The sequence below is a fragment of the Pelmatolapia mariae genome, linkage group LG10_11 (genome assembly GCF_036321145.2).
Source record: "Pelmatolapia mariae isolate MD_Pm_ZW linkage group LG10_11, Pm_UMD_F_2, whole genome shotgun sequence".
Classification (NCBI taxonomy): Eukaryota; Metazoa; Chordata; class Actinopteri; order Cichliformes; family Cichlidae; genus Pelmatolapia; species Pelmatolapia mariae.
Window position 1 is genome coordinate 15,337,721 of NC_086236.1, and position 18,338 is coordinate 15,356,058.

Below are 18,338 nucleotides of genomic sequence, written 5' to 3' on the forward strand. Positions count from 1 at the left end.
TTGGGCTGCAGCTCAGCTATCAATTACCTCTGTGCATATCAACCATCATTATGTAAAATAACTCTGCTTCGCTCGGCTCTCTTAAGTCTTCTTCCCTCGCATAACTCTCTTTCCCTCTCCCATGCATTTCCTCTCTCCTCCCCAGCCCCCTCGCTCCCTCCTCCGCTGCCTTTTTTCTTTCTTCCGCACTCCATTTTGCTCTTCTCCCACCCACCCCTGCACCCGCCCCACACGTTTTGAATGTTGCTCAGCCGCTCTGCTCTTTTTCCTCCACTCTCACACTCGAGTTACGTTCTGCACCGCTTACCCATGGCCCTGAGTGTTTTGCATTTGGACATCTTAGCCACAAAAGTTACTTAATACGGTAAATGTGCCTGACGCGTATAGAGAGATGCACAGTGCGTTGTTGCAAAGCAAATGGAAACACACATTAGCCCTCTGTTGTTCATTTTCAACCAGGTTCCTGTTTCGTTATCTTCAATAAGAGATGTCTTCATTTTGTGTGAAAATCAGCAGAAACGCTCTTTGCGCTTCGTGGACAAATTATTAAACTTTGCTTGTTAGATTTCGTAACTGCATGTAGAAAGCACACTACGCAGATTATCAGCTTTGTGTTTGGCTGTTTCTAAGTTAGGCAAGACTTCACAAAACTCACATATTAGTGAACAAAGACTAAAGTGGATTTTTTGTTATCCTTCCAACCAAAATACATCTTCCCTCCCACTCAGATCCTTCTGATTTCCTTACATTTCTGCATCATATTAGTCTCTCTAATCCATTTAAGACAACTTATCAGCACTTAAAATACTAACTGCCTTTAATTACCACTCCTCCGACCTGTAAGTCAAAGTGGATGTAAACATTTAAAGAGATTTGAACTGAAATCTGTGGATTACAGCACTGAGCCCTGTATCAGCACCTGTTTAATCTGCTGAAGCGCTCCTGAGCAAGATAAAACCACAGCAAAGTAAAACAAGCATTCCTCCTACAGGAAGCAATATATTATCACATTATGACTGCAGTAACAGCCGAACAGAGGGCATAATAGGATTTTATGTCCTTGTTTTTCCTACCGAATCCTCAGATAGCGGGCACGGGGCCCAGCAGTGCTATCTGATGTCATCACATTAAACAATAACAAACTCACAATGTAAACAGGAAACAGGAAGTTGATCTCTTTGAGAGGGAAACTCTCACTACTCATATTAGCTGCAGATTAGCTACTGTAAAAGATTAGCTACTGACGAATGAGAATAAAGCACATTTAAAGGTCACTAATGCGCCGCCTATAGCGACAGTATGAACTTGTGCTTCATTTTTTTGTATTTTTTGCAACTGGTCCCTCACTTTGTGCAGAAAATGATCAATTATTTGGCTGTTACGATCGGTACACATACATTTACGAGTTGCTTCACACACACACGCAGACGGAGAAAGTGAATATCATTCTGTCAGAAAGCTTTGCCAGGAAACTTGGCAGCTAGGTGAAACAAGACATCTAAAGAAAGCAGTGAGACAGAGAAGAGACACAGGAGGCAGGAGAAGCTAAAGCACTGATCTGTTGTTCAGTTTGTCTGCACAAACTGACTCACTACAATTTCTCCACCTGTCAGCAACAACTCAGAATACCGTGTGTGTGTCTGTGTGTGTGTCTGTTTTTCTTTCTCTTCCAAGGCAGCATCGTTATTCTTGGCTCGGTAGCACACCAGGTCTCCTGGGAATAAAACGGACACAGAGATTCAGTCTTAGACGCTCACGATCTTCTTCACACATACACACAAAGCTGGAATTCCCCCAGATGTCACCCTTGCCCCGTTGGTATTGTAACTATTTAAATGACGGGAGAGTGGTCGAAACAAACTCCCATAATCCTCTTTCCCGATTCTCTCTTCCATTTGTTTCCCCTTCACACACTCCTCCCCTCCTCCTCCTCCTCTTCCTCCTCATCATCACTGTTTCTCTCTCTCTCTCTGCATTCAGCCATCTCTCCATCCCCTCTCTCTGTCACTTCCTGTCTCTCTGTTCAGGTCTGTGTTAGCCCTACATATTAAATATTAATGTCAGTTGTGCTCTGAGCCATAATTGCCATCTCAGCCCCTGAATAATGGATGCTGCTGTGCTGTTCACCACTACACTATAGCTAACAAAAAATAACAGCATCCAACTGTTGTTTGCTACATTACTACGACCACCGCAGTACAGTGCAGTAGTGATAAACCTGTCCACCCCCAGATAACTTCCCAACAGTTATCTGGGGGTAACTACGAGCAGCTGTAGTTACTTTTTCACATTAAATGATTTGGTTTTTTAACAGTCTAAAAGGGTGTATTTTAACCCTAACTTAACAGTTTTTTGCTAACCAAACAGGAAGTGAAAGAAAAAAAAACAACTGAAAATGAGACCATCTGCCTGCTTGTGCTCGTTTTATGTGTCCGTTTGGACGTTAGGTTCCTGTGCAGTCCTTCAAAAACCCAGCAGCAACAGCTCAACTGTGTGTTGTTCCAACGCTGATCAGTGGACCGCAAAAGAGAAGAGAGCTTCAGCTTTTCATTTTGTATGTTATAACTTCATTCTTTTCTGCAGCTGGCTGACAGAACAACAACAGCACAAGCTAGAGCAGCCCACAGACAGGTCGCACCACATACATTGGAAACTGCCTCCAACGGGCAGCAGACGTTCTCTGCAGGTAGACGGGCTGTCTATAGCACCCTGCCAATGCACTGCCAAAGGAGAACCATATTCTACCCATTATTCACACTTTGACGTCTCATAATATAGAAAATAATTCTTACATGGGTCATTTAAGCTGGCAGAAATAGAGATAGTTGATTGTTTATCCGCAAGACCTTCTGGCTGATTATATTTTGCGGTTGCCTAGCACTTTGTTTTAGTAGCATCAGTATTAACAATATAGCATGCTAACAACCCAGCAACATCTGAGTTTATAAAAATAAATCACACTAAAAAAAGTGCTCTCCTGTTGCAGAGTCTTGCATAGTTAAGAATACCTTAGTAAAGCTAGCATTCAGCTGCAAGCTCTCCCTGAATACTGAAGATGAGAAACACAGAGATTATCCTGTATACACTGGATGTTGTAGTCTTTAGCACCTATGTTTTCATCCACACTCTGACTCTATAATGAAAAATCACAAGTGCATAAGACAGTATTACTTTTGCATTTTATTAGTTTAAATTACTGCTCCCCCTGTGTGTGTGTGTGTGTGTGTGTGTGTGTGTGTGCGCGTGTGTGCGCGCGTGCAGCAGGCAGGACTGGTGTCAGGTCAACTCTGTGAGTGCGGTACTCACAATATAGCAGCAAAGGTCAACAGCGCCGTTATCACTTGAACATGATCGGGCCTCAAAGAGGGAGAGCGATAGAGGAGGGAGGGGAAGCGCTCTCCCCTCCCCCACAATCACTCAGACCCTTATAATTGCCCATTTTAATTGGAGGCCTCTTAACGACCGGCGACTGGACCAGCCAATCAATTCACACAAGGTGTCTCTGTGCGTGTGTGTGTGCATGTTGCTGCAGGGTCTCTTTGTAGCACAGTTGATTAGGCCAGATGGGGTCAAGTGAAGGGGAGAGAGGATCGCTCCCATACTGCATTAAAATGTAGAATATGTACTTTTGACAGTCAATGAGAGAAAACACTCACACAGGAAAAGGACAGAGTCGAGTGGAAGATGGAAATATGAAAAATAATGAGATCACCAATAAGCTGAGCCAGTGATAGAAGGAATGCACTGAGAGGGGGGAATTATTGCTGTAATACTGATGTGGTGATTATTAAGGTGATGTTTAAACCGTTCCTATCTTTCTCAGTGGAGCAGCAACAGAGAAAGCAGCAAGAGAGCCTGCAGCAGAAATATTGTTACAGTAGCTGCAGAGCAGAAATAGAAATAAAGAAGTTCATTTACTCAGAGCACCTAAAGGAGTCCTGTTGCGGTGTAGAGGAGTGCCTTACAGAGGTTTTATTTCTGCCTTCCGTTTTATCGATACAACATACAAGTGCGCCAACGGCTTGTTGTAAAAGTAAGCTGCAAAAGTCAGCTAAGTCCCAGTTTACTAAGGATTTAATGAACTGGGACATATAACATAGCAGAGTCTCAGCAATGGCCGGATGATAGGAGGTATGTTAGGACACTGTGGAGACTAGTTGCTGGTGATGGCAGCTCTCTCACTGACCAGTGTGAGGTGGAGATGGAGGAGGCAGGATGCAAGAGTCTAAAAGGCAGAATGACAGGAGAGTATATGAAACAGCCTGATTGGCTCACAGAGGCTGGGTAAGAAGATGACTGAACTTGAGTAATGATGACAGAATTGAGCTGGACACTGTGGGAAAGTGAAAGAGTAGACTAGAAGCCCAAACCCCCAGGAATACACACCTTCCTCAGTGAACTTCTAGTGCTCATTTATAAAATGGTTCCATATTCATACTTGGAAGTCTTCTGATCATTCCCAACAGCCTGCTTATGTTTTATTCATCAAGGAAAAAAACATACGCTTACGAAAGAAGGCTGTAAGGTCTGCGATAAATTTATTTAATATATAAAATCAACTTAATTTGACAGACCCTGCCTTGTTATTTATTCTCAACTAATGCCAGCTTGAATGAGAGATTATGTCAAGAGCGAGAAAAAGAAAAGAGGAAGTCAAACATGGAGCACGGAAATGCATTGATTGAGGTGGGACAGATAGTCAGAACTGCAAAGTTCACCGCCGGCTTGGATGCATGCGTGTAGCAAAGTGCAATACCCTTCACACCAGCAGTGGGAAAATCACTCATGGTGTCTAAACTTTACACAGGGATAACTTTGAGGTCAAAGCAAGGTTTAGTTTTACATTTAAAACAATTTAAACAATCTTGTTTGTGGTTATAGATGGTTATAGATGAGACCACAGTGACAGTGCATGTAAAATCCATTCAGTTAGTTTGTTTTAACTAACAGAGTAAGACACATGTTGTGTCTTCCCAATTCATTGTATCTGCTTTTCTATTGTCTGAGACTCTTAAAAACTTATAAATAATTCATATCACTTATATATCTGTGTTGACCAAAAACCAACACAGCATTAAAACTTTAACTAGATGTGTAGAGATGATATTCTTGGTAAGATCAGCGTTATATACTCTTCCATCAGATCAGTGCTTTTGAACAACAACTCCACAGTCTTGATTTTAATATTTTGTCCTTTATTATACTTTTTATCTTATATGTATGTTATACAACATTGTAGAAGCAAATTATGTTTTAGTTACCGTTTCCAGAAGCAGAAGTTTCAATTACAGCACCATTTGCAAGAGTTACATTAATAAAATGCTTATAGTTTTACACTATAAAGGTGAATTTTTTTCTCTTTCCCATTGGGTTTATTTTTTGTTTGAATCCATATTATTTTCAGTCTTTGAAATTTAGGTCTTTTACTTGTAAATTATTGCATTTTTTTTTTTTTTAGTATATCAGACAGATGAGCGGGGAAGTGTGTAAGCCTCCCAGTCGCCTCCTTTACACAGAGATCTACAGCACAGGGTCAGCTGAGGCGCTCATGTTAACGCTATGCTAGTGTTGTGAGAAGGACTAGACAGTGGGAGGTCAGCAGGGGTCACCGTGGCTGTCCTCCGCTGTGATAGGCTGTCACCCGGAGGTTAAGGGTCAAGATAATTAGGTATGCAGAATCCCAGCGCCGGTGTTCTAATGAAGCTTGAGCTCGTTAATGCAGAGTTTTACACTCAGACCTGCCACTAGGCTGTGCTGCACCGTCACACACACACACACACACACACACACACACACACACACACACACACACACTCACTCACATGTGGACTACATGTTTGCGCGCACACACACACACGCTCATGCCTCTGCTTTGTTCCAGCGGTCCAATTCAAGGGCTGTCATCTCTTGAACAGCAGAGCTTCGGGCTCAGCCACCAGGGGATGGAGATAATACAGACATATTTTCATGAAATCTAACATAATGCAATAGCTCTGCAATCTTAATGTTATAATGGAGTTATAGTATAGGATAGTATAGTATTATATTCAATAATTTTCTGAGATATAGAGGTGTCTTTTTCAATCTTATCTTTAAACATCTTATGTTGGAGGGCTGTAGTTTGTGTAAATAGTCCTGTAGACCTTTGAAATGGCAAATATGGTTAATGTAAAAAATATTGTATTGGATTATGTTTCAATTTTCATGTGGTGCTTTAGGTTTTCATCCTAGGCTAGTAACACTGTTTGATCTCATTTCTTTGTTTCTGTAAAGAAATTCCTCCCGGATTAAAGTGAAACTGAAGACAATCATCTGCTGTTTATTAACACAAAATATATTTGCAAAGTAAAAGGTTTTGCATGAGTGCAGAGGAAGGGAAGTGGCGGTCTTCTTTGTGTTTGAGGCTGTGTGATAGGGTATTGCTTTTGTTGAGCTGTGAGGAGCACAGATGTAACACAAATACACATGCAAACATGAACATGTGTGGGTGTTTGTGTTTTTCTGTGCAAGTGTGCCTTGTTGCTTCTGCCAGGCTGGCCAGCTGGCTCACACCAAAACACAACCTGGATGTGTTTGTTTGCCGTTGATGGCCATCTGTGTGTTTGATTTATTCTGTAATATAGATTCATGACATATGGTCCCATTTCAAACACCTAATGTCAACATAGCTCCACTTTTTAATGGCTTGACATCAGGGTTAATGTTAAGAAAGTAGATCCTGAATCTTAATTTTTGCAGAAATATACAGTTGCTTATTATCTTTAACACTAACTGGATTTGTGCTTTTCCGTGACTTATGGAAAGACGGAAACAGCGGGAAGGCTGTAGCTAGATTATTGAGAGCTGAAATTCACAAAAAGTGTAAAACTTAAGGTCAAACTTATGATTTCCTCACAGTCACGTAGTTTCTGCAGTTTTGCTACAATACTATAAAAACTTCCCTTCTCATGTGCTCATCCGCTGTCTTTTTGTGGACTTTTCAAAGAAGCTGCTGTGGATTTAGGAACAAAAAAAGTTCCTCACATCTGCAAGCAAATTCCACAAGGAAATTCATTTTGACTTTCACACAGTATGAAATATTAATTTCTCTCTCTGTTTATGTGGATGTGTCTGCACTGGGCCTGAGCTCGCATTCTGGAGGAAAGCAGTCTTCACTCTGGTCTATTGTCGAGCTGTTAACCTCAAATATGGCCTTATCCTCTTTGTCTCCACAGATTTTTCCTCAAGTTTTTCCTCAAGTGCAACCAGAACTGTTTGAAGAATGCAGGAAACCCGAGAGACATGAGGAGGTTCCAGGTACAAACCGCAAGATTTTCTTCACTCTCGTAATTCATTCCTCATTTTCTTTTGTCGAGGCTTCTCTCTATACCTCGCTGTCTTTTTTCTCTCATTCTCGCCCTTCCCTTTGTCTCCTGTGGACATACCACATAATGACACACATGCATGGCTGCTGCAACACATATACGCAGGAATGTGTGTATGCGTGTGTTTCTGTGTAAGTAAATAAGCTATCAGCGCCTGTACAGGAAACATGAGATCCTGACCCTGAGTAGTTGGAGCATAAATATACACACAATGCAGGGGTATAGAGGGGAGAGGGTAAGAGAGCCAAGCACAGAGTGTGTGTGTAAGAGAGAGGGAGAGATAGGCCACAAATTGGCAATCATAAAAGAAAGATGCTAAAAAAAATCATGGCAACCAAAAAGAAAGAGATTATGCAGTCTGACAGGTGAGGCTGGGACAGAGATTGGGGTCCAGGGTGTCCCCCGCCTCTCGCCCTGTGTCAGCTGGGATAGCTCCAGCTGCCCAGGACCATAAGCTGGATAAGCAGTGAGAAAAATGGGCGTATAAATAGGATATGGAAGAAGCAACTGAAAAATCCCATTTTTATTATCAGTCTAACATTCCCAGTATGCATCGGCATACTGCAAACCTGAGGGACCACAAGTGACAGAGACACAGCACGTGAATGCATTGCCTGTGACACTGTATCAAGAAAGAAAGAAGGTTGTGAATAAGATTTCAGGCAGTGCACTCAGTATTATTTCCTTATCTAAAGGCCACAACACAATCAGGAAGACACCACTTGAGCATGAATAGAGAAACTGGACGCCCAGGAGATACTGATAGATTTATTACCGTGGCACATGAGTATGGGAGTGTGTGTGTGTGTGTGTGTGTGTGTGTGTGTGTGTGTGTGTGTGTGTGTGTGTGTGTGTGTGTGTGTGTGTCTTTCTGGCATGGCTTGCTCTCTTGCGTACAGACTTGTGTGTGTGAGAGTGAGACGGGATGGAGAGAGTCATCCAGCACCAAGTGTGTGACGGTATCTGTGCCTCTAATTGTGCAGCTCTATTGTAGTGGAACCAGAAAAGACAGCTCTGTTTCCCTGGGAGATAATTAAGGGCCGGACCCATCAGGAACTATTGGACAGAGGAGGACACACACACACACACACACACACACACACACACACACACACACACACACACACACACACACACACACACACACACACACAGAGTGTACAGTGACTTAGTGTGTGTTGAGGGTGCTTGTAATAGCAGTGATAACAGGTTACATTTAAAGAACTTTTCACAGTTTCATGCTTTTAACTCCTCCCTGCGATGATCCCTCGACCCCCGACTTTGTAATTCCTCATTTTTTCTTTTATTTTTTATTTTTCTTTTCTTTCTCTTGCTCCGCTCCCTCCCTCCCTGCCTACCTCCTTTCCCACCCCTACCCATTTTTTTGTCCACCTTTTCCACCTTGTTCCCCAATCCTCTCCTCGTTAATCACCTTATTTTCTCAATTGTCCACCCAACTCTCTCTGCCACTCACTCCCTTACCTCTCTCCAGGTGGTCGTATCAACGACAGTGAGCGTGGAGGGACACGTCCTGTCGGTCTCTGACAACATGTTTGTTCACAACAACTCCAAACACGGTCGACGGGCCCGCAGGCTCGATCCTGTGGAGGGGACGCCGTCTTACCTAGAACACGGTAAGGAGTGTGTGTGCATGCATGCAAGCACGTGTGTGTGTGTCTCTGAGAGCATAAGCAGCATGGCCACCAGATGGTTGATGGTTTAATCCTATCAGGTGATTCCTGCCCCTCCATCTGGCTAATCCAACTCACTACACACACACAGTGCATGGTGTGGTGCTTTCTGTGTGTGTGAGTGTGTGTGTATCAGTCTAATATCATTATGTTTTTTTTCATACTCAAACCCAGACTAGAAGGGGTGTTGTTGTAATTCAGCTGCATACTGATAATCACACACAAACACTTACACTGAGATGCGAGCTGGTTTTTGACAGACGGGTTTTTGTTGTTATGATATAGGATTGGATCACATGAGCTTAAACACACAATACTCTGTCATATTGAAGTGACATAAGCTGACTGTATCCATTCTGTTTGAAGTCATGTGATGCATACCAAACCGTCTGTGTGTGCTTTTATCCATGTAAGATCATTAGTTTCAGAAATGAACTGTCCTAATCTCGTGCCAGTCAAGCTTTGGGATCAACAAACTGTAAACACACCAATACAGATTGCGTCCAAATGATGCTTTTAAACTACCTTCAATCAACGATAATGGAAAATTACACAGTGAAACAAGAAGTGAGCTTCTGTTTTTTGGGGTTTTTGTATGAGTCTTTTAAATAAATCTCTTTTACCAGGAGTAAATAGTAAACTAACTGCTGTTGGTTCAGAGCTTTAAGTGATTTCTTTTAAAATTTTGGTTAAATTCTGTTATTATGACAGTCTATTCTTTCCCGGATTTCACATCCACTCAAACACTTCTCAGAAACATAAATAATGGTTGAAACTGAAGTGAAGAGAACCCAAAGACTTTACTTGATACTTCAGCGCTCGTTTCCTGTGTTTATCATTTTAGTCAGCAGAATTATTTACAAGGGGAAACCCTTCTTTTTTGCACAAGGACCCATTGAAAAAGGACTCAGTCTTTGAATCTGCAGTGTTTTCAGTGAATAAGTGTGATGATCTGGAACGCAGCCAGAATCCGCGGGTGCAGCAGGATGAATTATGAGGTGCAGATGCAACAGGGATGAAAACGCTTCAAGCCAGATTTCCCCTCCAGTTTGCAGACTGATTTGTGTTTTTCTCCAATAGTTAATATTTCATGTCTTTTTCAGCTGCAGTTTATTGTAGATGCATGTTAAATACCAAAAGTACTTAATTCTTTTTTTTTCACCCTTTTACTCCTGGATCTAATTATTCTCTCATCTATATGCTCCAGGAGCAGCGCCCTGCATTAAAGCCATAAGTCCCAGTGAGGGCTGGACTACGGGAGGTGCTACTGTCATCATCATAGGAGACAATTTCTTCGACGGTCTCCAAGTAATCTTCGGTACTATGCTGGTTTGGAGCGAGGTCAGTTTACCAGCCGTCATCATCCTGCCCCAGTGTTGTTTCAACCCCTCAACTGTGTGTTTTTGCCTTCGGAGCTTTGGAAGTAATTCAATATGAAAACACACTTTTCGTCATGGTCAGGCTCTTAACTGTGTGTGATCAAGTGCATGTTTGTGTGTATGTGTGTGTGTATGTGTGTTAATGTTTGTCTAAATGAGGTTTGGCTCTCTAATGAGTCCCCACCAACGAGCGACCACCGCCCCTCACTACCTTCCTCACCCACACTCCCTCTGTCTCTTTCTCTCCGGAATACTGATCAAATCAGCAGATTTTGATAGCCATCAGCTTAATGCTCACAAAAACACTCCCTCTCTCTCACACACACACGCATACAGCTCACTATCATACTTTTCCCCAGTTCCACTCCTCGACTGAATGTTTATTTGTCTTCTGACTCCACTCACCGTGTGTGCCGAGCGACCGTGGCTCTTTTCCAACAACAACAGCGACCGTGTTTCTGTGTGTGTGTGTGTGTGTGTGTACACACACACTGGCATACATGGATGGGTGTTTGTGTGTCTGTGTTAAGAGCTGAGGGGTTTGTTTACAGTGTTGAGAGCCACACTTACACACACTAACATGTGTACAGAGTCTCAGTTCAGTTCAAACTGACTCAGCTCTCCTGGCGTTCCTCATTCCATCCTTCGAATGGATTTTAGCCAACCAAATGCTTCATTTGCACTCAACCTGATTATTGATTTCGAAGCAAGAAAACACAGTTTGAAAAAGGTCCGTCGGTGGAAAGTGATTACATGTTTGCCAAGTGGGATTTGTCTGTATCTCTCCATCCTGTCTACTTTTTTTCCACAACCCTTAGCCAAACAGATATTTTGAAAATCATCCATAAAGATTTTATAACTGGTTCAAGTGTGTCTCGAATATGACTCAAAAACAATGATTTATCTTCCTCCTGGTATAAACAGAGATGCTGGGAGGTCAGGATTTAGTTCATTTGTATTTTCTTTTTATTTACCCTAAACTTGTGGTCCATTTCAAACTAAGTCAAGTAGCATACTGACATCATTGTGGAGCAATTCTGTCATCGTCATTTATTGAGGTTTACCACAATTAGTTCATGTCATAGCTCTCTTAAGGTCCCGCCACAGCATTTGAACCAAGTTGAGGTCTGCACTTTGACTAGGGCCATTTCAGCACCGTTGTTCTGTCCATCGTCTTCTACTGGAACAGATCCCAGCTGTCAGTGGGCGATAGGTGGGTTACACCTTGGACAGGTCGCCAGTCTACCGCAAGCCAAACACAAAGAGACAGGCAATAAATCACATTCACATTCACAGCTACGGACGGTTTAGAATCACCCGTTTATGTAACATGCATGTCTTTGGACTGTGGGAGAACCCCGAGTATGCAAACTCCACACGGAAAGGCCACATCACGTGCATTCAAATCCAGGCCTTTCATGCTGTGAAGTGACGGTGCTAACTAATGCACCATTTTGCCACCCCCATCATTGTTCTGTTGCATGACCCAACTGGGCCAAAACTTAGCTGTTGGACGAATGTGCCCACATCTTACTCTAGAACGTTTGGTATACAGAGGAGTTCGTGGTCGGCTCAATGATTGTAAGGTGTCCAGGTCCTGTGGCTGCAAGAAAAGCCCAAGTCATCACCCCTGCACTACTGTGTTTGACAGTTGGTATGAGGTATTTCTGCATTATGGCCAAACATCTCCATTATGGTCTTGTCGGTCTAAGGGACATTGTTCCAGAAGTCTTGTGGTTTGTTCAGATGCAACTTTGTAAACCTAAGCCATGTTGCCATGTTCTTTTTAGACAGAGGCTTTTAGAAAGAGGCAAACAAGCCACACTTTTTATTTCTTTTTCTGTGTGTTTTTCTGATCGTGTTGTTGTGAACTTTAACATTTAACATGCTAACTGAGGGCTGTAGAGTCTTGGGTGCACTTTCACAATTTCCCAAGCATTGCATGGTCTGACCTTGGGGTGACTTTGCTGAGACCACTCCTGGCAAGATTGTGGCATTGTGTTAACACACACCTGAATGCTCCGGACCAGGAAACCTGCCAAAACCTCTGCTTTTATAGAGGTGCTCACACTTGCTGATGATGACTCTATGGCTCATTTTAAATCTTAGCTAATAATGAAAAAAGGAATCAGTGGTTTTGCTCCAAATGCCACCTTCAAATTCAGACTAATGCAAAAATGCATTAAACTCAAATATAAACACAGGTCAGCTAGAGATCAATTTCACATCATTAAGAAGCGATCAATCTCCAACCCAACAACTAAAATAAAGTTTAGAGCAAAGCTTCAGTATGCAGGTTTATATAAATCTGCGACTGAATTACTAGATTTAAAGGAAACATCTTTTTTTTATCAGTGGAGATATTTTTCATGAATAGAGAAAACCTAGCTGCACAACATTAAGAACTAAAGGTGCTGTATTGTCCCGATGTTTAATACTTCATTCTTCTTGATTCTTCGGGTGGTTTGACTCTTGGTACTCTGTTCCTTGCTTTTCTAGCTGATTACACCACATGCCATCCGGGTGCAGACGCCTCCCAGACACATCCCTGGGGTTGTAGAGGTCACTCTGTCTTACAAGTCTAAACAGTTCTGCAAAGGCACACCAGGGAGGTTCATATACACAGGTAGGTTCAAAGAACACAGTTAGACACACATACAATTTACTGTATTGTCTTAATTAAAATATGTTTTGAGTTTTTCTTCTTCTAATATGAAAATTGTCTAATTTGTCATTGTAGGTTAGTGAAAAGGTGTGTTTGCATATATAAGCCTTTGTATGTGCATTTGTGTGTTTGTACGTGTTGGAGAGAGAGAGTGAGACTGTGTCTGAATGTGTGTGTGTGTGTGTGTGTGTGTGTGTGTGTGTGTGTGTGTGTGTGTGTGTGTGTGTGTGTGTGTGTGTGTGTGTGTGTGTGTGTGTGAATAACATCTATGAGTTGTAGTTCACTCTCAGGCCAGACAGTGTTGAACTAATGACTGTAGATTAGTCAACATTAACGACCCACACTCGTTAGAATGTTGCCATAATCAGAGGCTCGTTAAAACCAGCTACAATTAAACAGTCTGCTCTTTATAGCCCTCCATACTGAAACTATTAGTGAAATCATCCAGAACACCCAGTTTACTAACACACATTAAACGCACACACACAAACACACACGTTTCTGACCGGATTGTTGACTTTGAGTGAGCATTTTCCTAGTGTAGGAAAAGGAGAGAAAGCATGTGTGTGTGTGTTATTTTGCACATACATGTGGAAATGGATGGAGGTGATGTGATGTCTGGTATTGATCCGCTCAACATGGCTCCATCACACCATAATGATGACGTCATTCACAGATTCTCAGACAAGGGGGGAAAAAAATTGTAGCTGCCTTAGAAATTCTTGGAGTCTTGAGACATTTAATGACGCCAGCATTACAAGAGGATTTAAACATGATCAATGAAGATGGAAAAAAAACTTACAATGAATAAATGTGAGTTTTACTCTTGGGGACAAGTACATAAAATCTCTAATATTTCCTGCTCAAAAGGTGAGAAGAAAGTGATGAAGTCTGCATTTTAGCTTCACGTGCTTTATTTGATTAAATTAAGTTCGATGTGTATTCCATGATAATGCCCAACAAAAAGTCATAGAGGAAGAACAGTATTAGGGAAGGAACTGAAAAATCCTGACTGTTTTAGACCAGTCAGGATTGTACAATGCAAGAAAAATGGGCTTCTGTGTTGGAAGTTTTCCAGAAATCGCAGCTATCACCACAAAAAAAGCAGCAATTATAAGCTTAAATGGCAGACCCACAATCAGGATTTTGTTAGATGATGGCTGCACAAAATTTTGAGGAGTAAAATGTCAAGCAATGTGAGTTTCTTTTAAAGGTAGTTCCTTTGTAAAAGATTTCCAGCTTACTTCAGTGTTCTTCAGACGCAACATCTTTGTGACCCTGAGGCTAGCCGGCTGGTAATTGGTCCGTCTGGCATCTAACTGCTGCTCCTATTGGGCGGAGATGACCCACTCGTGACCTTGCGATTGGCTAATGGCTTCAACATGTGACCCAGGAAACGCGATCCGTTAGTGCGGTTGCCTGATTCCGCCTCGAGGTTGACTCCTTGCTAGAAGTCACTGGTGAAAGGTCAGGGTGGTGAAAGCTGATTGGCTGTGGTGGTTTTTCAACGCTTAAGCTGTGGTTGCCTCTGGGTGTAAGGGCTGCGCAATTAAACATACTCACGAGCACACATGTGCAAAAAAAACGCACACACACACACCACACGTAAACGTACGCAAAGCCACACTTACATGGGGTCATGTCTTACACAACTTACCACACACACTTTCAAACGGGGGCAGGAGTTTAAAGTAATTGTAAATCAGAGTGATATGAGGGAAAGATGGTGACTAGTCTGGTAAACAGATGGTCTACCACATATGTATACACACACACACACACACACACACACACACATACAAACACACATACACACACTCTACATACACACATGGTGCCGTATGGCTGCCTCATCTGCCCGATGGGAAAAATTAACATTCTCGACATCACACACCATAAACTATAAACACACAAAGGTACAAAGTGACAATCAATAAATGCTGGCATTATGAACGCATGTGTGGACACACACTCGTATAAAGAGCTGATTTATTATCAACAGCTGAAAAAAAAAAAGAAATAAAGTTTAGCTCAGAAACTTTTAGAGAAATTTGAAAAATGGTGACAATTTTACACTTTTTTTCTTCACTTTTCCAAACAGCCTCGCTTTTATTTTGGAGACGGGAGAAGTGAGAAATAGAGAGATTAAAAACAGAAAGCTGGAGATGCATAAAAAGGAGGGGGGTGCATAGGAAGAAAGGTGGATTTTTAAAACCAGATTGTAAAGTATCGATCTGCTCATAAGTGGATCACATATACTGATACACACATGCAGATACACTCATAGTACATAGACACATATACAAACACACGGAAAGTCACAGAGAGAAGACGAGCTCGGGAGAAAGAGATCTCATCTCATAAGGGGAAGAATGAAGCAATAATTCAGTGGTATTGAACTGCTGGCTGGCCAGAGAATCAATATCACCACACCTCCTCTTCTCCTCCTCCTTTTCTTCTTCTTTTTCTCCTTTTACATCAGTCCTCTCTGTCCTTTCACCCACCCAATTTCACCCGCTTCCCTCCCCTCCTGCTCTTTTACCCCATTGTTTTTCCTCTTTCTGCGCATTCTTTTGTTTCAACACCACCCCAAGATAACTAGAAAAACATCGCCATTTTACAATAAATGCACATGAGAAATCCTAGACATACAGCTTGCTGCACTCTTTCCCACCACCCCCACGTCTTCTCTTCTGTCTCCCTCCTCTGTTCACATTTTATTGTGAAACAGGAGTGGATGGCCTGTCCTCATGAAACTTCAATGAGTATTGATCTGATGGCAGCTCTGGACTCTGGAGGAAGAACTAGGCTGGAGGATGGAGGAGCGGTGGAAGAATGGATGGACGGATAAAAGTGGCAGAAGGTGTAGTTAAGAAAAAAGGAAGGAGATGAAGCGGAAGAGAGTAGGAGGAGGGGAGAGGTAAAGGGGGAGCAGGAGGGAGTCATGCAGTGATAATTTCACAGGCAGAAGGGTGGCAGAATTTGTCGAGATGAAACAGATTCAAGCTTCAGTGTCACCAAATCGTCCACCGTCTTGAAGCTGTTTATCTTTTTTTAGACTCATCATTGACACAACTCATATCATTGGATTAACACGGTGCTGTGAAATGTATTTGCCCCCTTCCTGATTCCTTTTTGCATATTTATCACATTTTCAGATATTGTTGACAAATTTGAACATTAAACAAATAATAAACCAAGTAGAAAGGGAAAAGCCCCGAAAGGAGATCTCCTCTCAAAAACCAACACATCATGCAACAATGTAAAGAAACAACTGAGAAACAAAGTCAGTGGCATGTATTAGTCTGGAAAGGGTTACAAACCAGTTCTAAGTCTTTGGGACTCCAGTCAGAGCCATTATTCACAAATGGAGAAAACTTGGAACAGCGATGAAACTTCCCAGGAGTGGCCGGCCTGCCGAAGTTACTCCAAGAGCGCATCAACAACTTATCCAGGAGGTCACAAAAGAACCTAAAAAAACCATCTAAAGACCTGCAGGTCTCACTTGCCTAAGTTTAGGTCAGAGTTCATGATTCAACAATAAGAAAGAGACTGAACAATAATGGCATCCATTGGAGAGTTCTGAGGAGGAAACAGGTTGTCTCATTTTGTCAAAGACATCTGGAGACATCTGGATGATGACTTTGGGGAGAATATTCTGTGGACTGACGAGACAAAGGTTAAACTTTTTGGAAGTCCTGTTAGATCTGCATAAAACTAACACATCATTTCATAAAAAGAACATCATAGCAACCACCAAACATGGTGGTGGTAGTGCTATGGTTTAGGGCTGCTTTGCTGCTTCAGGATGTAGAAGACTTGCCGTAAAAGATGGAACCATGAATTCTGCTCCACCAAAAAATCCTGAAGGTGAATGTCTGGCCATCAGTTCTTGCCCTTAAACTGAAACACACTTACATTATACAGCAGGACAATAATCTGATACCCACCAGCAAGTCTGCCTCTGAACACCTCAAAAAACAAAATAAAGGTTCTGGAGTGGCCTAGTCAAAGCCTGAACTTTAATTCAATGCTGTGGTCTGACCTTAAACAGGTCATTCCTACTCGAATATCTTTGAGTGTGGATGAATTAAAACAATTCTGTTAAGAAGAGTGGGCCAAAACCCCTCCACAGCAACTTGAAACACTGCCAGTTTTTGCCAACACTTGATTGCAGTTCTTGCTGCTAAGGTTGGCACAACCAATTAATAGCCTTAAGGGGCAGTTACGTTTTCACACAGGGACAGGTAAGCTTGGATAACTTTTTTCCCTTAATAAGTGAAATCATCATTTAAAAACTTCATTTACCGAGTTACCCAGTAAGTGTGAAAAATATGCAAAAACTAAGAAGCCATGAAGGAGGCAAATACTTTTTCACACAACTGTACTGTATGTCCTTATGTCAAAACTGGCATCTGGAGACCCCCCAAGTGTTCACCGATTGTAGTTGTCAGCATTTCTATGGTAAGTGAACCTAATCTGATATTAATAATGCCTTTTATAGCTGATGTGTAACCATTGGAGTGAGTTTTGTTGGGTGATGTTGTTGCTTCTGTGCATTAAGAAACTGCTAAATCTTTTGGGACACCTGAACTTTTTGCTTCAAAATTCACACACTCTGTAACTACAGAGCTACATGAATCCATAAATACACAAACATTCCCACTTTAAAAAAACATTTAGTTCTATTAATAAAGAGTCAGTTGGAGATACTTGAGGCCTAAGGTACTGAAACCGCTCAAAGTCATGCTTTTGTATATTTGTACACGAATATGTGTGTGTGTGTGTGTGTGTGTGTGTGTGTGTGTGTGTGTGTGTGTGTGTGTGATATTACAGTTGGCATCGTCTCTAGAGATGTACAGGGAGTGTGGATCTGACACTGGCAGTTAATTTTGGCAGTTGATATCCCGCTGACTGTTAGGCAGCTGTTTTTCTAATTTTTGTTTTTCTCAACTATGACTAAGTTTAGTTTTCGGCTTTGTCTGTTTTTATTGCTTGAACACAAGCTCTCTTCACTCCTTTCACCACCTCTCACCTGATTTTATTCTTTTCTGCTTTCATTTCTTCTCGCTCCTCTACTCCTCCTTGACCTACTTCCTTCCAGACCACTTCATCATGTTCACATAATTATCATATGTGGATCTTAAAAATCATAATTTGTCCAAAAACTTTCCTTGGAGCAGGGAGAAGTACTGTCCATGACAGTTTAACATCTGGTGTTTTTATAGCTCTGCAATTT

The 18,338-nt window shown here is 41.9% G+C and overlaps 1 protein-coding gene across 2 annotated transcripts in view; it reads left to right on the forward strand.

The window, feature by feature from the left end:
• LOC134636916 (transcription factor COE1-A-like) overlaps positions 1-18,338 on the forward strand; it is an 86,930-nt gene that overhangs the window by 49,225 nt on the left and 19,367 nt on the right. For both annotated transcript variants that reach the window (XM_063487184.1, XM_063487185.1), the window contains exons 7-10: positions 7,215-7,296; positions 8,857-8,998; positions 10,263-10,396; positions 12,934-13,060. In XM_063487184.1, the coding sequence (XP_063343254.1) occupies positions 7,215-7,296; positions 8,857-8,998; positions 10,263-10,396; positions 12,934-13,060 (485 nt within the window). The remainder of the gene's footprint in view (positions 1-7,214; positions 7,297-8,856; positions 8,999-10,262; positions 10,397-12,933; positions 13,061-18,338) is intronic.